Raw genomic sequence first — 22,134 nt, forward strand, 5'->3', positions numbered from 1 at the left:
CGTAATACCGTTTGCCAAGTTACCATTTTGAAATGCAAAAAAAAAAAGGTTTTGATTGTCTGGATCCTACTAGAATAGTTCTGGGAAGAATTTCAAGGCTCGATTCGAAATGCTTAAAAATGAGTAAATGTGGCTAAATATTGAGAGATATGTTAAAGCTTGAGTTCAAAGGAAGTACTCTGCCTGGGAACATTATATTGATGTTGACCGACGCCTGATGTTGACATCAATCCCCACAAAATTTGAAGGTGAACTGGAAGTCTCATTTCTGATCAAGTGCAAAAGATGTTTTCCATGTGAATTCAATAACCTGGGTTACTTTTTATCTGTTTTTTTAAATATATTTTATGAATGAACCTTAGGCTTCAAGTTGTAACACAATCACAGCGTATTCAAGCTGTTTCTACAAGGAGAAGACCAGAAAGGTAAAAATTAAAAGTATTTTGATCTGTTTACAAATTTGGCAATATTCCTGGGATAGTACATACCTTAAGGGGACATTTCGGAAGACATTTTTAGTCTCTTTGTTTGGAGACTATGAGTGATTGTCTTATATTAACCTTATTTTGAGTTTCGCTCTGAGCAGGTTTGGGAAAATTACTAACCAAACTTAAAAAGCTGCTATAAAGTTGAGGGCGTTACTTACAGATATTTACTTACAGATATATATATATATATATATATATATATATATATATATATATATATATATATATATATATATATATATATCGATTACCAGTGCATCAGCAGTTTGAGGGTAAGAAGGAGCAGTGTAAGCAGGAATGAAGGGATGGACATTGTAATGTGAGGGTAACGATAAGGTAGAGGTGGGGGCTGGAAGGAGCAGTAGTTTTGGGGGGTTTCTCTTCATTTTAGTTTTCTCAGCAAGAGTAACGTAAGTTACACCTTGGCTATCCGCCACCGTGGTATTGGTTCCTCACAGGACACGTGGAGACGTATCTTGAAGACAGACATTTACGAGTGGTATCTGGGAGAGATGCGACGACGATTAATAATGTCGATATCGCAGAAACCGACATCGTCAGTTTAAACGGTGTGATACATGTTATCAACGGTATCCTCATACCGCCCTCAATACCGCCCAGGCTTGGCGAAGAACTAGTAGAAATCGTAGGACTTGGTAAATAAGGTTCGATCCTGTCAGACGAGACAGGTGTGAGAGTCTATATATGGTGTCAAGTAATTCGCCATTCCGTTGCCCGGTAACCGTAGCCGATGAGTCTGCCGGCAAGCCAATGATGAATATCAGATCTCATGAATAGTCATAATCCATATGATAACCATGTAAGTTAGTCTGTTAGTTTGCAACAAAAGAACGTGCTTTTAGCAACCCGTCCGTGCTAATGGATTTTATTTAGGGTTTTTTCAATTTTTTACAAGCATGTTTATAATAATACATAATTTTTATATAGCGCCAAACAAACTATGAAATAATTCTCGTGGCGCTTAACATAATAATAACAATTATAACATATATGCTTTGGTGAAAAGATACGTTTTGAGTGCTGATTTGAAACCGTTCACAGTATGGCACATTTTGAAATGTTCTGGAAGTGAGTTCCACAGACACGGTGCAGTGGATGCGGACGTTCTCAAGCCGTACGTCTGTGTTTTTAATCTAGGGATGAGTAACATCAGTGATGAATTAGAGCGAAGGTGAGCGTGTGGATGATGGTCCGAGCTGAAACAAGTTGTGAGGTAGGTTGTAATAAAATGATTAAAAAACTAAATAAAATCCAGTCTAAAACATATATTTTTGTCTTCTTTTGTTTACGTTTTTATCTTTCCTCAGTTTAATCAAGTGTTGCTTCTGGAAAATTAATTTTGGGTCAATTTTAAGGGATTATTGTAACCTACAAAATTGAGAAATATAGCACCATTTTGCATCTTAACTTCAAAAAAACGTTAATGGGGAGGGGAAACCCTTCTTTCATTTCAAGCTGAATTGACACACTTGACACTGGAGAATGAAAGCATATACGGATGCCAGTAGTAGCGGCGAATTAGGTATATGAGGCTGAAATTTTATGGAAACAGCCAGATGCGATTGAAGGATCTTGTGGAGGAGGGGGCATTCCCGCCCTCCCTCCTTGCGCACGTCATTGGATTTTAGTGCTGTTGCTAGATAATGGTACCGCTTGGAACCATATCGTGACCGGGTTTGCGTTACTTTGACCAAACAGCGAAATACAAAAACACAAGTGGATATATTCACTTGTAAAATAACGAATTGAAAACGAAATTAATTTTCAGTCTTTTATTTTGCTCATTTGGAACCCATGAAAGGGGTTTTCTTATATAATCGTCCCTGGTCCTACCGAGGGGATACCATTATACGGTGCTTTTTCAGGGACCTTAAGTTTCCTTGAAGAGGTCGAGTTTGATTTTCCAGATTGCGAAAATTTGCTACCAAAGTTGATTTTGCAGCAAATGATAATAATGAAAGCAAATGAGCCTCACGGACGTACCTCAAGTAAGAGTAAATTAATGTCCATATGCTTAATGTCTTTTTGTCGTTATATATACATCCATTGAATGTTTGATATGCGTGTTACAGATTAAAGCGCTAAACGTTCACAGTGAATTCCCGACTGCTCATATAGTGTAAACATCTTGTCGTACAGGTTTGAGAAGTGGACCACTTGAATGGCATTAATCTCTATTCTTAGAAATTTGTTTCAAATAAGGCAGATGTGGTTCGTCATTGACTATCGATAAAGTCCATTTAGTGAGTTACGTGTTCGACATAACGGGGACTACTTGGTATTCCAGAAATGGCAGTTATCTTCATCTGTTCATTGTTCATCCGAATGTTGTCCATTGACTTATGAAACAAATAGAATAAAGAACAAGGAATCGGATAACATTCTCCCGAGATTAAACTAGTTTTATCCTGAATCGTGTACAACTAACAGATCGACCGAAGACATCCCCGAAGATAATAGTAACTGTTCCCTTTCGAGGAGAATTGTGATACACACCTGACGATGATCACACAGTCACAGTCTCGATGCAAGGGGACTGGGGTTGAGAGCGGATCAGACGTTCGGTAGTTTGGTTTTCGTGCCCAGGTTCTTTCCTGGGTGACTTTTCTTAAAAGTATCCCCGGTATTCAATCATGGGAGAATGATCGACAGATAGATTTTGCTGACACTTTACAACTCAATTAAATAATGAATAAGGCAGAACTTTAGTTCTGATATGCTATAATACCCCCCCCCCCACCCCAAAAAAAACCAGACAACTTTGAGTCCAATAATGTTTCTGTAGCTATTCCAGTATTTTTCAAGATATGTTTCGTTAAAGAACTTATTTCTGGAATATTCGTTTTAGGCTAAACTTAATGGTGACGTCGGCTTCTTGTGGTAGTTATTATAGTTAATGTCAATCCGTTGGATTTGAGGTCAACCAGAATACGTTCGTTAAACTTCATATTAGCAACAGAGCACCCTTGGATGACATTTAACACCATTTGTCCTTAATAAATTTGTAATAATTATAAACATGTCATTTGAGACCATAAAATCTTAATTTTTGTCATTGAGCTTTGTAGTGCAACTGAGGAACTAGTTAACTAAAAATTCCAGTCACTTTAACTAGTGAAACTCAACTGTTTAAAGGGTCATTCCAAAAACAAACAAAAAATAACTTGAGTAATTGTGTTATAGGAATACAACCCTAGCTAAACTGAGAGCAGTGGTTTCTAACGGTCCACGGCATATCAAAGTTAATTTTGTTCCTGAAGTTATCAAAACACAATGCGAGGTATTTTTTTGGTGAATCCCAAACAAAGTTCTTAAGAATCACTGTTTCCGAAACTACCTACTATCCGGTATGAGAATTTGCTACAACGCTGTGGCTTAGAATGGGACCATATTGACAATTTTGTTATCTTGCAAAAGTGTTATAGATTGAATTCTATGTATATTAAATTTTATCTCATGGTCTTGCTGGCTTGTATGTCTCTGGCACTGCAACGAATATAATACTTGTTTTGGTGTAGGTAGTGTAAATCTTTGCCAACACATTTATGTCTAACAATTAGTTTAATTAAGTTCCTGCAAACCCTTGTGAACCGCATGGCTGTGCTTGGCTTGCCACAAATAACCGATTACAATAAAATTCGTTCCACCTTCATAGTGACAAGAAGAAAAAAACGGCTTTCAAGGAATGTGATGGCGCTGGTTTGAAACAGGGTGTTTTTTAATATAAAATAAGTATATGGCTCTTAAAGGCATCCGTAGATTCACTTTCAGGAGAATAGCGCCTCATCAGGCCACGTGTTCAGTGGACGGTGGCTGCAAGCATGCCGGTCGCAGAGATGTCACCACCTCTGGCCAAAGGCAAGGATTCACGCACGCCACCTAGTACGCTTCTGGTCGATTTGACCGACCCTCTGCGCATCCTCCCGGGTTCTTTTGCGACAACAAGGGAGACATGGTACGGGATCCTAGGCCACAAAAAAGCACCATCCCACAGCCAGAGGTATTATCGCTAGAGGCCTGTCTTGAACCCTAGCCACGATTTACACGACCGACGAGGAATGAGTCTTTCGTCACCCTCTATAGCATCGGCCACCACATCAGCTAGTAAATTATATGGTTGAATTAATATATCAAGACTTCAGCGAGGACTGATGAAAGAGCAAAAGAATTTTTAAACTGTATAATCATTGATGGAGTCGAACTCAGTTCATCAGGGTTATCAGTCCACTGCTCTACCCTCTGAGCCATTTGACGAGTTAACTTTCTACGAGCTTAAATTGGTATTGTCGGTTGGATACAATAAATTGGTAACAGTGAACGACACTGCCTTCAACGAAATCTCTATTCATCCTGTTTTACTCTCAATAGAACAACGGATCTGAATATCTCTATTAACAAGAAGCTCACGCTTGTCTTTGTTTACATATTGCAGCAAGCAGTAAGAATGTCGTTTCCTTCCAAGACGTTAATGTACAATAGGTTTATGGCACCGATACTATCAATAACTTCGAAGCAAGCAGTAAAAGACAAACGGATTCCGTGAAATCTTCTTATTCACAAAAGGATGCTTAAGATTATGCTCGCAAGAGAGGTCTTGCTGTAAGTTGTGTTCTTCAGAACTATATTCTATGCAGACGATCATTCTATGCAGACGATCAACTGGAATAAGCCTGAAATTTCAACAAACAAATATCTATTCACATTTCAGTTCCGTTTTGAATGAGGAAGGGGCAGCTTATTAAGTCAAACACGTTAACTTCATTTGACTAATCTTATTTAGGGATTTGAATGGATGGAAATAGCACGGTTATTCGAAACCCGAAATATAATTCATAGGGCTTTGAGTTTATGCAAGTAGATTTGGGAAACACGGGGATCGGGAATTCTTCAACTATAAGACTTTCTTTGTTCCGCAGTGACTTGATGTGCTTATTGATCCTCTGAAACTGCGGCATTTGCGTGGATAGGTCCCCCCCCCCGCCCCAAATCACTGTGTTCCACACATATACAGAAGTGTGTATTTAGCTTAATACAAAATATTAGAATCATCTTTATAAATATCAAATTTTGATCTATTAGCAGCCAACTTGATCAACTTGTTGCATTTTGAAAGACTGAACGGTAATGAGGTTGGGACGGTGACGAGAACGGGGGTTTGGATGTTTTGAAAGCCTTTTTATGTGAAATACAAGTCAACACTATGACAAGGTCGACTACATCAACAGCTATAATCACTCATATAAAACATAAGTTATAAGAGGCAATAACATCCCTTTCATGGTCATAGTTACCCTCCCTTCACCGTCGCCCCTCCTCCCCATACCATTTGCCGGTACGTTACTGAAACATGAACATTGTATATTTTAGATCTCCATTAAAATGAAATATTCAATTGCACAAGTCTCCGATGAACAGAATAAAGATAAAGTTTCCTCCTTTTTCTGCTGATTTGAAAAGAAGTATTTGAATCGCCTCTCATATAGAGTATGGGTTGAAAATTATTCCAAAACGCATCCAAAACTCTGCTTTACTTTCACTTCATCACTTGACCAAAATTATTCATGCAACTAATTTAATCTTGAAAAAACATCATGTTACAAAGTATTCTTTGAGCTGTTGTAAGTCTAAATCAAAAGGAAGGAATAAACCAATGAGAACATGTGAACTAAAGAAACATTCTTTGCATTCCTTTCAAGTCATTGGAGGATTAGAGATTACGTTGATCCAAGAATTATCCTCCATGAAATGGGAAGAAATGCTGAAAGGGAAATCATTCTTGTAAGATATTCCAACTGAAAAATAAACCCTCTTTACATGCTGCTTGATTCTTTCTATGGATTTAAAATTAACGACATTAGATCGAAAAAAAAGTGAATAGTACAATCGTAGCCCACCTCTTTTCAATCTTTCAATCGCACTAAATACGATTGGCAGAGGCTCACTAGTAGGGGATTCTCCCTAGCAGGGATTCTCTCATTGTGCGAATGAGTGAGGGGTAAAGTAATGTACGTAACCATGGTATTAGGAACTGGTATTAACATTGGGTAACAAGCAAATGTGTCACGCTCACTCCAATGCATGATAAGCAATTATTGGTTTGTTATGAGATTGAATCGTACTATTGTTCCAAATTAGTTGACAAAGAAATAAAGAATTCTTGTAGCTAAGATTACAAATTGAAATTCAACAGATAGTAGTACACTTTTCATATGTAAAACATGATCCCACCAGAAAGAATTCAAATCACTGAAATACTTATCCGAACACACACTCAGACAACACACGCACACAAAATAACGAATTTAATGTTTTGTTTTTGTTTTTTTACTGTTTGAATGGGTAAATCTTTGATAATATTACCGTCTCGTTTCGATCTGCCAGACGTTTCACTGAGTGACGTCACGCACTAAATTGTTATCAGGTACCTTAATTTTTGAGTAACCTTTCAATGGGTTTCTGTGAGGATGTTTAGAATTCAACGCAAAAACAAAATGCAGTTTTCACATTACCACGTGTGATTGAACAATCTGATAGAAATTTTACCAGTAAATTTCACTTTCTGTCAGAGCCGACATAATTGTAGATAAACAAACTTTTATAATCAGAAAATCAGTTTTCATATCTGGGCTTAATTTGACATAATTTCGTTACGTAACTAAATAGGCTGTACATTTCGAAACGGTTATATTTAGATAGATTATCTACAAAGGAGGTCGAGTCGTCTCCAAGATTTTCTGCTAAAAAAACATCTCAATAGCATACCAAACGTTTTGAATAACAGTTGGGAGAGGAGAGGTTGTCAGACGTTCTCTAGTATCTTCTCCCCCCCCCCATACACACCCTCCCCTCCCCGTCTCCCCTCTCTCTCTATACAACTATTCATGTCAGAAGGCAGAATGTATGTCTTAAATGTGAACTAACGGAAATATGGTTGCTGTTGATTTGTTGCTTTCTCTGAGATACAATGACAGCTTGTATCTTTCTGGCCCCATTCTTCTGCTCAGAAAATTGCTCGTTTCCGAAATCAGACATGGATACATGTACTTAGTACCACCCTAGGGAACTGGTCATGACTTCAATACTTTCGCCGAGTTGATAAAAAACCGCAAATTGTATATCAGCAGCTGATATACTCAGTCCCTACGTACCTATGTCAACATGTTAATATATAGGACGTATCATAACCTCGTGTTAATACACAACTGACGAAAGCGTAGGCAGTAAAATGCATATGGTGCGGGTGTTTGGTATTTTATATAGAGTAGATAAATCCCGCGCATCATATTTCCATACGATAGTAATATACTATGGAATTGCGGAGTAAATTTCAGCATGGGTTATACATGGGGTCGAACATTACCTATACGGGCAGTGGCGGACTGGCCACATGGGCATTTGGGCAATGCCTTGTGGGCCGGTGGCCCGGTGGCCCGGTATGCCGGTGGGCTGGGGAGCCTGGTAAAAATGACAGCCCATTTTCACAGTAGTTAATAGAATACAGACGGGCTGTGTAGAAACATATTTTTAACTGTGGGAATCAGCTCATGAAATCACCATGTTAGTTAGTTCGTAACAAAAAAACGTGCTATTAGTAACCCGTTCGTGCTAATGTATTTTATTTAGTTGTTTTTCCATTTTTTTCAAGTATGTTGTCACAAAATACATATATTTTTTCCTATTTTTGTTTACGTTTTAATTTGTTCCTCACGTTTATTCCAGTGTTGCTTCTGGAAAATTATTTTTTGGTCATTTTTAAAGGATTATTGTAACCTACAAAATTGAGAAATATAGCACCATTTTGCATTTTAACTTCAAAAAACTTTCAATGGGGAGGGGCGATCACTATGTAAGTATCATATCAATGAATAATGGGCCGGTTTAGCTGGAAAATGCCCGGACCGGTTTTAAGACCCAGTCTGCCCCTGCTTATGATTGAAAGGTACCGGCGTTAACCACTGAGCTAACCCTCCTCATATTAGATTCAGTCTGCATCTTATTATCATATAGCACATCTCAATTACAGTACATAGACATCGTAATAAATAAATCAGGACAAAATGACGCACGTGTCTCCACGATGACGTCATATTTATACTTGATCAAGTCTTCAGCCTTCTGGGTAAAGGATCTTGGAATCTGAGATATCTCCCAAAATGGAGTCATATTTTTTTGGAAAGTCGTTCGTGACAGTTAGCTCTATAACGTTGATCAATTACGATGATTGCTCTGGTGTCTCCATTAAGACTTTTAATTAATTTTAATGCTTTTAATGAATGATTTAATTACTTTTAAGAGCAGCGTTTCATTTCCTCACTGTGGATAAATGATTTGCCAAATTTAAAAATGACAATTTTTGGGTAAAATTTTTTCCCCGTCATGATTATATTGTTTGAAAAGTTTACTAGCTATGAAAACAAACGGAATAATTAAGTCTAACTGATTAATAGTTTTGGTAATGAATACTTAGAAGTTAGAAATAATGTGAGAATACATGCATTCGTATATACATTTTAAAGGATGGCTTACAGCAGCGTTCCTGGGTTGACTGTAATTTGTTTTTAATGTTGTTTTTAACTAGAATCCCATATCAGTATAACTCATTATCATGACTGGCCAAGACGTATTTCCAAGAGAAGCGCAAAGATCCAAACTTTGGAAACCTCCATGCAATTTTTAGACTGTGTCTCCATGCCATTATGAAACAGAAGACGAAATGTTTAGGACTAAATCAAGTTTATTAATTGATTACCCATGAACATTCATTTGGGTAAAATCTAGGCTAGGTCTTAGTTTGATCAAGCACAGTCTTAATATGAGTAATAGTCAGATGTCGGAACATTGAAAACCAAACTCAAAGGCTGCTTTAATGTACAACAATTATGTTGATATGATGAAGATCTTTAAATATATATATATATATACAGCTTTAAGTCCAGGCTATATTCCTATTCCACTTTTTAATTTTTGAGAAGTGACCATTTAATTATACAACTGAGGCTCATCGAATACATCGACTGGGTTACTAAGTCTACAGACAGATTTACCAACTTTTAAAAGTTTAGTTTTATTCCCCTTTACCATCGAATATCTAATTTACTCATTTAACAATAATTATTTTACAAAATATTCCGAAAACAAGCTAAATGCGATCGGGCCTGCATGGGAAGTTTGAAGCTTTACAATACTTTGAAACTGTCACAAACACTATCTCGTACCCTTCCTTGACACTGACTAAAAATATATACACAGCAGAACTTTTTCATTAATACAATAGCTCAATCGTAAATTATAAGATCCGATTGTAAAACATGATTATGGTAGGACTGGAGTTGCCCCGGAGTCGCACTTCACTTGAACTCGGTCAGGACTGAACACACATCACCTTACGCAAACACAATGTTAAGCAGAGTGCTTTTATCAACACTCCATTTGAGTTCAATAAGAGCCGGAGGAGAAGAAGAATTTAACATGGTTATAGTGTTAATTTTCCATAATGCAGAATATGCTGCAAACGGCTAAGCTCAGAGCTATATGCAAAGGTGCAAATCTTGGTGGCACATCGGACTGAATGTTATGTATAAATATATGAGCGGATTGAGTTTCATGGTGACTCAGTCGAATGAGCGGGAGGCGGGGGGGGGGGGGATTTTCTTTTGATTTAACCATTTATTCTGTTTCGTTTAAGACTTAATGCAAATGATACAGTAACTTTGTCATACATTCATGTGATCTTATATCTACATGGGTAGAGGCCAAATTTGATTTTTTTTTGTTGTTTCTGTACAGATGCATCTATAAATTGTTTCCAAATGAAAGGCACTCTTGCTCGACAAAAATATTTCCGTTTAAATTCTTTTCGTTTTGTCTTATTTTCATCGAAAAATAACCAACAGCGCTACTCAAACAGTATATTTCTGACTTTTCGATCTGTGACGTCATGTTGGACAGTCATTCATCACCTTGCACATTAGTCGGCAATCGTTTAGCGATTAACCGAACAGAAGACGGTCTTTTCGTCAACGATAGTACCGTGCTTGAGTCTGACATAATCACCACAGACGGTGTCGTGCATGTGATTGATACCGCATTCATACCGGAGCAGGGTGAGTATATACTCTATAGAAAGATTACGGTAGGTAATAGGTATCCATAGATGCATGGTTAAGGGAGGAGTGGGGTGGCTGGGGCGGGGGCGGGGGGGGGGGGGGGTCGGGCGACATATACCAATTTAAATCGACAAGGCTTAACATATACCGATTTAAATTGATTTATATATATATATATATATATATATATATATATATATATATATATCGATTTGACGAGATATAAAGATACCTACCTATAATATATGATTCTGAAGGTTCTTCAAACAGTTTCCGATCTAAAGTTGAATAATATCATTAAAAAGCCGAAAGAATTAATGACATCATTATATTCAAAGTTAGCTCTCCATATAAAATGCAATGTGATTGGCTAAAATCCTAACTTTAAGATGACGTTATCTCTCCTGTTTAAATCGTAAATATAAGCTACCAATTTATTCAAATTTTAGTCCTTACGGATATTTGTCCTTTACAGTCAACCGTAAAAGTCGTCGTCCATCGCCACGCCGTATCCCCGTTTAAGTTGAAAGGTCATGTGGGCTCCAAATTTCCTCAAAATTGTCAAAGGCCTCTCTTTAGTGGCTAACGGTCTTTCCACTCACATGTATCCGCTGAAACTCATATGCGTTGTTTCTGTGAGGCCGATGTTACACATTCGTTTAAGTGGCAAAATTAGATAATCTGGACATTAAAGTTATCCTTACTCACAAGTTTACTTATTTACTCATGCAAGAAAGTAACCAAGAATTGATCCTATAAAGTCATTGCGTGACGAGTTTTACTTATTTTGTGTATGTATGTATGTATGTATGTTATGTTATGTTATGTTATAACTGTTTATTTATTTACTTTTTATTTTGCCTTAATATAGCTCTACTGATACCTGAGATCTTTCCTGACTCGTCGTTTGTATTATCTGTGGCCGAGGACGCTGGTATTCTCTCTACACTTACTAATCAACATAACTTGACGTTTTTTGCACCAGATACGAATGCACTGCAGGTATCCATAGCGACCCCATTCGGCCTCCACATTATTTGCATTTACAACGAGAAAAGTCTTTCTTTCGATAAGGAAGGTTTATTTGTGTTATTTTTGTAAACTATGTTAGGCTTCGTGTAAAGACATATATAACGGAATGATTAAAATACCTATCCTTAAAGGGTGTGAAGACTCGCGCAAAAAGAAACGTCTAATGCCGGTAATCTGACCTAGTTTCGAATGAGGTGTAACAGAAGTGTTAGACACCACCATCGATCCCAGAAAATACACACACAGCTTGCTACCGTCGGTAATTAGACACTAGTGTACAGTCAGTACATACAGCTGCGGTCAATACCCACAGCACAGTGTACAAACGATACAGCGGTGAACATCTCAGGTCCAGCTAAAGATAACAAGGTATCACGTTTCATTACTGTCTTCATTTTGTAGCGACACGAACTAAACGTCACTTGCTAGCAACAGAAAGATAACTTTTTCAGATGGCTGCACGCGGTTTGGGGCGAGTCTTAATGCCTTTAAGTATAGAGCCCTTGACAACTTTTCAGTTTATTACATGATATCCGATGTGATAGAATTTACCAATAATCCAGTGCTGTTTTTGAGGGGCACAATACTGATGACCCTTCAACATTCTATTTATTAAAACAGATTATTCTCAATGACACACGAGCGACTGAAGCTGATTGGCTGACGAAAGTACTGAAGGGGCATATTATCTACGCCCCCTATATGTCACATGACTTCACGAGGGCTGATGGAACGCCACTCTCACGTTTTGAAGTGCCAGAACCTACAGACGACGAGAACATGGAACAGGTAAAAAAATATCGTGCCTTGTTTTGTTTTTATCATCATAGAACGCCCAAACAAATGTAAGAGAGAAATCTCACCGTTCTTGAAATAATCTTAAATGTCCTCGAATAATAAAGTCACTTTACCTTGTTTTTATTGTTTGAATCTTTTGACATTACTGTGTTGAAAAGTCAACTTGATCCTCGAAGTTTCAACATTTTATATCGCTTTTGACAAGTATAAAAAGTTTTAAAAAAAGTCGTAATTTCGAGTAAACACTTGCAATCGAAATGTTGAAATTTGAGCTAAGGTGTCTAAATTTCGGTAATAAAGGAACAACGTGAAATGTGGATAAACAAAGTCAAAGTTGACTTTAGTAGGGACTAGTCGAATCTTTGAGATGAAAAGCTGATACTTTCAGTGTCGCCTCTGGTCACTGTAGCATCTAAAAAACTTATGTTGGAGAAGATCTCCCAAAGCCATCACAAGATATGTTTCCTGCCACTTTTGTTGGCATACCACGCCACTGTGTATAAGGGAGACTTAACTTGGAACGGGAAGGAGGCTGTGCACATCGAAGGTAGGGAGGGGGTGGAGGAGGAGGGGAGGTAATGTATGGACTACCGGTAGAGAACGAAGTAGATGACGATTTATTATATAGCTGTAAGATAATAAATAGGTCGTATTCGTCCGCCATCAATATGATGTAACAGGGATCCAGAGCTTCTTAGAATCGCTTAAAATATAAGCACGGGACACGAGATGCGTTCTAAAGAGAAAAATGCGGCACACTTAATATGAATCCATTTTATTGACCACCATAAGATATAAGATGTTTGTGTATTACCAAACGTGTTCTTTATATAAGAACAAATTGATGATAGTGGTACCAGTTGTATGCATGACGGCGTGCGAACCGGGAGGCTAACAATATGCTAAGCTTGGAGAAAATGCATAGCAATTTTTCTTTTAGATTCTCATATGTAGGTTTGTACTTGAAAATCGCTACCAGAGAATAGTCACCACATATCTGAAAATATTGCAGGTCTCATCTCTTGGGCAGATCCAGCACTCCCAGACAATAATAGCACCCCCACTTTTGATAAAGAGAATTACTCTCCTTTAGTAATAATTTTTAAGAAAAAGTCGCCCAGGAAAGAACCTGGGCACGAAAACCAAACTACTGAACGACTGATCCGCTTCCAACCCCAGTCCCCTAGCATCGGGACTGTGACTGTGTGATCATCGTCAGATGTGCATCACCATTCCCCTCGAAAGGGAACAGATACTACACATGATCTTAGCCAAAAGGCCGAGAAGCGATCCTTTAATAATATATGCACGAAGCTAGCCATGCATATAATATGGCGACTGAACCTCATTTTTACAACATGTAAGCCTGACATGATTCAACTTATTTACGTTGTTGACGCGATCTTACTCAAATGATTTATGAAGATGATATTTCCTACGAATATCAGGAGTATCAACTTTTAAACTCTATCTTTCCCATAAAGCTCCGATTATACTTCATATACATGTTCATATTATCGTTTAAGGCTTGAAGTAATTGGCCAAAGGTAACTGGATTTTATCTTACAGCTCAGGCGGACAGTCGGACTGATGAAACTGCAGTGTGCCCGTCTTGTTCGGTCGGACGTCGAGGCCTTTAATGGACACATTCATGAAATAGATAAGGTAGGATAACATTAACTTGATAGATATACACTTACACTTTTAATAATTAAATCTGTTTCGTTGAGTTCCCAACACACGATTATCATATGTATTGGTGCTAAAGGTCACGTGTGCTTATACACTGACACGACGACCAAGGAAGAGAATGGGTTACGGTGTCATGTGAGTAGAGGTGTGGTGGGGTGGGGGGGGTGTGCACAAACCCGCTGGAACACCGTTGCTTTTCCACCCTTCGACACCTCAGTATTGGGAGTCATCAATCCATGTAAAGATCAAAATTTTGGCTTGATACCAGGGTTGACAACTTTTCAACCAAATTTGTAATGATACACATACACATGACGGGATGAGTGGTCTCTGTTACAAAGTACAAAGTTATAACAAAGCGGGAGGCCCGGTTCGCGTCCGGGTGGAGGCTGGAAGTTTATTCACTGTTCTGGATTTTCTTTCTCATTACGTTTTTAATTATATATATATATATATATATATATATATATATATATATATATATATATATATATATATATATTATATACATTACGATTTTCATTTATGTATATATATATACATATATAAATATATATAAACATATATATATATAGTAAGGGACAAGACGAATGAGCGAGATGAGGAGGCGCATGAGGAGGGGAAGGGGGAATAAACAATCGTATACCTTGGCAATTTTATCACGTGCCTCGTGTTCCCCCCCCCCCTTCCCCAGTGATCCATATAATGCCTTCAAAAGTTGGTATTATCACTAAAGCTGTTGTTTTTATGTTTCGTTGCGTTAGAGAAGTAGCTTTGTATTCTCAAATAGCATGATGCCATGAAATGACGTATTAACGACAAATTTATTCATCACAGGTTCTTGTGACCCCTACGGAAAGTGCTTGGGACGTACTGAATCAACATCCCAGATTTTCAATATTTGTGAAATTTGCCAGAAGGGTCGGTCTAGAATCCTTGCTCCAAACGGATAATATTACCGTCTTTGTACCAGAGAATACGATATTCCACCATTTCCTATCAGAGGATTTTAACCGGCTTGTGACAGATGAAAGTCATCTTGAGGATTTTATTCGTTATCACATAGCGAAAGGTAAGCAGAAGAATCATGTGTCGGTCAACTCTAGTATAGGCTTAATTTATATATATATGTTGTATAAGTGTTTCAAGAAGGGACATAAACGCAGTTAAGTTCAGGCTTGAATATATCTTTAGCTAATTATGTTTTATAAAGCTTATGGTTTAATCATACATCAATTAATGTCAAAGATTTGAGTTGGGTTAACAACAAAAATTAATCCTGTTTGATACTAAATTCCAATAAAAAAATATGTTGCACTAGCTTGACTAGCCAAGTTTCATTTCAATGCTTACTTTGAAAGTGTCAGAACGACAAAAAATGTCCATAATAATTGCATCAAGTTCTTTAATAAATCTAACTCTTTAACCATAATTTTTTTGAGGCTATGGGTGCATGACTTATTTTAACCTTATTTTGAGTTGCACTCTGAGCAGTTTTGGGAAAATTACTAACCAAACTTAAAAAGCTGCTATAAAATAGAGGGCGTTACTTACAGGTAGTTTTCTTGAGGACGTTCTATGTATATATATCGAATATGAGTGCACCAGCAGTTTGAAGGAAGCAGGAGCGGTAAAAGCAGGAATAAAGGGGTGTACAATAGAATGGGTAGGTAACGATGGGGTGGGGTGCACTGGGGGTGTTTGAAGGAGCAGTAGTTTTGGGAGGTTTTCACTTCATTTTAGTTTTCTCAGCAAGAGAAACGTTAAGTTGTAAGACTAACTTTTGGTACCATTTCATCTTTATCTACCGACTAGGGCGCATGTGTATGAGTGACGTCAAACACCTTGGCTATCCGCCACCGTGGTATTGGTTCCTCACAGGACACGTGGAGACGTATCTTGAAGACAGACACTTACGAGTGGTATCTGGGAGAGATGCGACGACGATTAATAATGTCGATATCGCAGAAACCGACATCGTCAGTTTAAACGGTGTGATACATGTTATCAACGGTATCCTCATACCGCCATCAATACCGCCCAGGCTTGGCGAAGAACTAGTAGAAATCGTAGGACTTGGTAAATAAGGTTCGATCCTGTCAGACGAGACAGGTGTGAGAGTCTATATATGGTGTCAAGTAATTCGCCATTCCGTTGCCCGGTAACCGTAGCCGATGAGTCTGCAAGCCAATGATGAATATCAGATCTCATGAATAGTCATAATCCATATGATAACCATGCATGTTAGTTAGTCTGTTAGTTTGTATCAAAAGAACGTGCTTTTACCACCCGTCCGTGCTAATGGATTTTATTTAGGTTTTATCAATTTTTTACAAGCATGTTTATAATAATACATAATTTTTATATAGCGCCAAACAAACTATGAAATAATTCTCGTAGCGCTTAACATAATAATAACAACAATTATAACATATATGCTTTGGTGAAAAGATACGTTTGAGTGCTGATTTGAAACCGTTCACAGTATTGCACATTTTTAAATGTTCTGGAAGTGAGTTCCACAGGCACAGTGCACTGGATGCGAACGTTCTCAAGCCGTAAGTCTGTGTTTTTAATCTAGGGATGAGTAACATCAGTGATGAATTAGAGCGAAGGTGAGCGTGTGGATGATGGTCCGAGCTCAAACAAGTTGGTGAGGTAGGTTGTCACAAAATGATTGAAAAACTAAATAAAGTCCAGTCTAAAACATATATATTTTTGTCTTCTTTTGTGTACGTTTTTATCTTTCCTCAGTTTAATCAAGTGTTGCTTCTGGAAAATTATTTTGGGGTCATTTTAAAGGGATTATTGTAACCTACAAAATTAAGAATATAGCACCATTTTGCATCTTAACTTCAAAACACTTTCAATGGGGAGGGGGAAACCCTTCTTTCATTTCAAGCTGAATTGACACACTTGACATTGGAGAATGAAAGCATATACAGTTGCCAGTATAGTAGCGGCGAATTATGTATAGGAGGCTGAAATTTTATGGAAACAGCCAGATGCGATCGAAGGATCTTGTGGAAGAGGGGGCATTCCAGCCCTCTCTCCTTGCACACGCCATTGGATTTTAGTGCTGTTGCCAGATAATGGTAGCGCTTAGAACCACATCGTGGCCGGGTTTGCGTTACTTTGACCAAACAGCGAAATACAAAAACATAAGTGGATCTATTCACTTGTAAAATAACGATGTGTAAACGAATTTAATTTCAGTCTTTTATTTTGCTCATTTGGAACCCATGAAAGGGGTTTTCTTACATAGTCGTCCCTGGTCCTACCGAGTGGATACCATTAAACGGTGCTTTTTCAGGGACCTTAAGTTTCCTTGAAGAGGTCGAGTTTGATTTTCCAGATTGCGAAAAAATATGCTACCAAAGTTGATTTTGCAGCAAATGATAATAATGAAAGCAAATGAGCCTCACGGACGTACCTCAAGTAAGAGTAAATTAATGTCCATATGCTTAATGTATTTTTGTCGTTATATATACATCAATTGAATGTTGATATACGTGTTACCGATTAAAGCGCTAAACGGTCACAGTGGATTATCGACTGCTCATATAGTGTAAACATCTTGTAGTACAGGTTTGAGAAGTGGACCACTTGAATGGCATTAGAAATTTGTTTCAAATAAGGCAGATGTGGTTCGTCATTGACAATCGATAAAGTCCATTTAGTGAGTTAGGTGTTCGACATAACAGGGGACTACTTGGTATTCCAGAAATGACAGTTATCTTCATCTGTTCATTGTTCATACGAATGTTGTCCATTGACTTATGAAACAAATAGAATAAAGAACAAGGAATCGGAGAACATTCTCCCGAGATTAAACTAGTTTTATCCTGAATCGTGTACAACTAACAGATCGACCGAAGAGTTGAAGACATCCCCGAAGATAATAGTAACTGTTCCCTTTCGAGGAGAATTGTGATACACACCTGACGATGATCACACAGTCACAGTCTCGATGCAAGGGGACTGGGGTTGAGAGCGGATCAGTCGTTCGGTAGTTTGGTTTTCGTGCCCAGGTTCTTTCCTGGGTGACTTTTCTTAAAAGTATCCCCGGTATTCAATCATGGGAGAATGATCGACAGATAGATTTTGCTGACACTTTATAACTCAATTAAATAATGAATAAGGCAGAACTTTAGTTTTGATATGTTATAATACCCCCCCCCCCCCAAAAAAAAAGCAGACAACTTTGAGTCCAATAATGTTTCTGTAGCTATTCCAGTATTTTTCAAGATATGTTTCGTTAAAGATACTTATTTCTGGAATATTCGTTTTAGGCTAAACTTAATGGTGACGTCGGCTTCTTGTGGTAGTTATTATAGTTAATGTCAATCCGTTGGATTTGAGGTCAACCAGAATACGTTCGTTAAACTTCATATTAGCAACAGAGCACCCTTGGATGGCATTTAACACCATTTGTCCTTAATAAATTTGTAATAATTATAAACATGTCATTTGAGACCTTATAATCTTAATTTTTGTCATTGAGCTTTGTAGTGCAACTGAGGAACTAGTTAACTAAAAGGTCCAGTCACTTTAACTAGTGAAACTCAACTGTTTAAAGGGTCATTCCAAAAACAAACAAAAAATAACTCGAGTAATTGTGTTGTAGGAATACAACCCTATAGCTAAACTGAGAGCAGTGGTTTCTAACGGTCCACGGCATATCAGAGTTAATTTTGTTCCTGAAGTTATCAAAACACAATACGGGGTATTTTTTTTTTGTTGGTGAATCTCAAAGAAAGTTCTTAAGAATCACTGTTTCCAAAACTACCTACTATCCGGTATGAGAATTTGCTACAACACTGTGGCTTAGAATGGGACCATATTGACAATTTTGTTATCTTGCAAAAGTGATATCTAGATTGAATTCTATGTATAATAAATTTTATCTCATGGTCTTGCTGGCTTGTATGTCTCTGGCACTGCAACGAATATAATACTTGTTTTGGTGTAGGTAGTGTAAATCTTTGCCAACACCAATTTATGTCTAACAATGAGTTTAATTAAGTTCCTGCAAACCCTTGTGAACCGCATGGCTGTGCTTGGCTTGCCACAAATAACCGATTACAATAAAATTCGTTCCACCTTCATAGTGACAAGAAGAAAAAAAACGGCTTTCAAGGAATGTGATGGCGCTGGTTTGAAACAGGGTGTTTTTTAATATAAAATAAGTATATGGCTCTTAAAGGCATCCGTAGATTCACTTTTAGGAGAATAGCGCCTCATCAGGCCACGTATTCAGTGGACGGTGGCTGCAAGCATGCCGGTCGCAGAGATGTCACCACCTCTGGCCAAAGGCAAGGATTCACGCACGCCACCTAGTACGCTTCTGGTCGATTTGACCGACCCTCTGCGCATCCTCCCGGGTTCTTTTGCGACAACAAGGGAGACATGGTACGGGATCCTAGGCCACAAAAAAGCACCATCCCACAGCCAGAGGTATTATCGCCAGAGGCCTGTCTTGAACCCTAGCCACGATTTACACGACCGACGAGGAATGAGTCTTTCGTCACCCTCTATAGCATCGGCCACCACATCAGCTAGTAAATTATATGGTTGAATTAATATATCAAGACTTCAGCGAGGACTGATGAAAGAGCAAAAGAATTTTTAAACTGTATAATCATTGATGGAGTCGAACTCAGTTCATCAGGGTTATCAGTCCACTGCTCTACCCTCTGAGCCATTTGACGAGTTAAAATTTAACGAGCTTAAATTGGTATTGTCGGTTGTTACAATATATTGGTAACAGTGAACGACACTGCCTTCAACGAAATCTCTATTCATCCTGTTTTACTCTCAATAGAACAACGGATCTGAATATCTCTATTAACAAGAAGATCACGCTTGTCTTTGTTTACATTGCAGCAAGCAGTAAGAATGTCGTTTCCTGTAAATGTACAATAGGTTTATGCCCCGATACTATCAATAACTTCGAAGCAAGCAGTAAAAGACAAACGGATTCCGTGAAATCTTCTTATTCACAAAAGGATGCTTAAGATTATGAAACCCGAAACATAATTCATAGGGCTTTGAGTTTATGCAAGTAGATTGGGAAACACGGGGATCGGGAATTCTTCAACTATAAGACTTTCTTTATTCGGCAGTGACTTGATGTGCTTATTGATCCTCTGAAACTGCGGCATTTGCGTGGATAGGTCCCCCCCCCCCCCGGCCCCAAATCACTGTGTTCCACACATATGCAGAAGTGTGTATTTAGCTTAATACAAAATATTAGAATCATCTTTATAAATATCAAATTTTGATCTATTAGCAGCCAACTTGATCAACTTGTTGCATTTTGAAAGACTGAATGGTAATGAGGTTGGGACGGTGACGAGAACGGGGGTTTGAATGTTTTGAAAGCCTTTTTATGTGAAATACAACACTAAGTCAACACTATGAAAAGGTCGACTACATCAACAGCTATAATGACTCATATAAAACATAAGTTATAAGAGGCAATAACATCCCTTTCATGGTCATAGTTACCCTCCCTTCACCGTCGCCCCTCCTCCCCATACCATTTGCCGGTACGTTACTGAAACATGAACATTGTATTTTAGATCTCCATGAAAATGAAATATTCAATTGCACAAGTCTCCGATGAACAGAATAAAGATAAAGTTTCCTCCTTTTTCTGCTGATTTGAAAAGAAGTATTTGAATCGCATCTCATATAGAGTATGGGTTGAAAATTATTCCAAAACGCATCCAGAACTCTGCTTTACTTTCACTTCATCACTTGACCAAAATTATTCATGCAACTAATTTAATCTTGAAAAAAACATCATGTTACAAAGTATTCTTTGAGCTGTTGTAAGTCTAAATCAAAAGGAAGGAATAAACCAATGAAAACATGTGAACTATAGAAACATTCTTTGCATTCCTTTCAAGTCATTGGAGGATTAGAGATTACGTTGATCCAAGAATTATCCTCCATGAAATGGGAAGAAATGCTAAAAGGGAAATCATTCTTGTAAGATATTCCAACTGAAAAATAAACCCTCTTTACATGCTGCTTGATTCTTTCTGAGGTTTTAAAATTAACGACATTAGATCGAAAGAAAGTGAATAATACAATCGTAGCCCACCTCTTTTCAATCTTTCAATCGCACTAAATACGATTGGCAGAGGCTCACTAGTATGGGATTCTCCCTAGCAGGGATTCTCCCATTGTGCGAATGAGTGAGGGGTAAACTAATGTACGTAACCATGGTATTAGTAACTGGTATTACCATTGGGTAACAAGCAAATGTGTCACGCTCACTCCAATGCATGATAAGCAATTATTGGTTTGTTATGAACTTGAATCGTACTATTGTTCCAAATTAGTTGACAAAGTAATAGAGAATTCTTGTAGCTAAGATTACAATTGAAATTCAACAGATAGTAGTATAATTTGCATATGTAAAACATGATCCCGCCAGAAAGAAAACTGAAATACTTATCCTAACACACACTCAGATAACACACGCACATTAATTATTGTGTATAACGAATTTAATGGGTTTTTTTTACTGTTTGGGTAAATCTTGATAATATTACCGTCTCGTTTCGATCTGCCCAACGTTTCACTAAGTGACGTCACGCATTAAATTGTTATCAGGTACCTTAATTTTTGAGTAACCTTTCAATGTGTTTCTGTGAGGATGTTTAGAATTCAACGCAAAAACAAAATGCAGTTTTCACATTACCACGTGTGATTGAACAATCTGATAGAAATTTTACCAGTAAATTTCACTTTCTGTCAGAGCCGACATAATTGTAGATAGACAAACTTTTATAATCAGAAAATCAGTTTACATATCTGGGCTTAATTTGACATAATTTCGTTACGTAAATAAATAGGCTGTACATTTCGAAGCGGTTATAGATAGATCATATATAAAGGAGGTCGAGTCGTCTCCAAGTTTTTTGCTGAAAAACATTTCAATAGCATACCAAACGTTTTGAATAACAGTTGGGAGAGGTGAGATT

At 37.7% G+C, this 22,134-nt stretch overlaps 2 protein-coding genes and 1 pseudogene across 3 annotated transcripts in view; 1 reads left to right on the forward strand and 2 right to left on the reverse strand.

Annotated features, from left to right (window-relative positions):
• The window catches only part of LOC139971000 (copper chaperone for superoxide dismutase-like), an 82,465-nt gene that overhangs the window by 34,644 nt on the left and 25,687 nt on the right, over positions 1-22,134 (reverse strand). The window lies entirely within an intron of this gene.
• On the forward strand, positions 10,399-16,848 carry LOC139970997 (transforming growth factor-beta-induced protein ig-h3-like). The gene is made up of 6 exons (XM_071977117.1): positions 10,399-10,612; positions 11,487-11,617; positions 12,269-12,436; positions 14,015-14,110; positions 14,975-15,209; positions 15,953-16,848. Exons 1-6 carry the CDS (start codon positions 10,447-10,449, stop codon positions 16,222-16,224), a joined length of 1,068 nt encoding a protein of 355 aa, XP_071833218.1. The 5' UTR covers positions 10,399-10,446; the 3' UTR covers positions 16,225-16,848.
• LOC139972676 (U2 spliceosomal RNA) lies at positions 13,520-13,736 on the reverse strand (annotated as a pseudogene).

The sequence above is a fragment of the Apostichopus japonicus genome, chromosome 8 (assembly GCF_037975245.1).
Source record: "Apostichopus japonicus isolate 1M-3 chromosome 8, ASM3797524v1, whole genome shotgun sequence".
NCBI lineage: Eukaryota > Metazoa > Echinodermata > Holothuroidea > Aspidochirotida > Stichopodidae > Apostichopus > Apostichopus japonicus.

Bases quoted from the DNA above. Each gene is read 5' to 3' on its own strand.
- LOC139970997 (XM_071977117.1), top strand. From the start codon at position 10,447: ATGTTGGACAGTCATTCATCACCTTGCACATTAGTCGGCAATCGTTTA. The intron at 12,437-14,014 runs GTAAAAAAATAT...TTTATCTTACAG, and splicing joins ACGACGAGAACATGGAACAG to CTCAGGCGGACAGTCGGACT. The intron at 15,210-15,952 runs GTAAGCAGAAGA...TCTACCGACTAG, and splicing joins TCGTTATCACATAGCGAAAG to GGCGCATGTGTATGAGTGAC.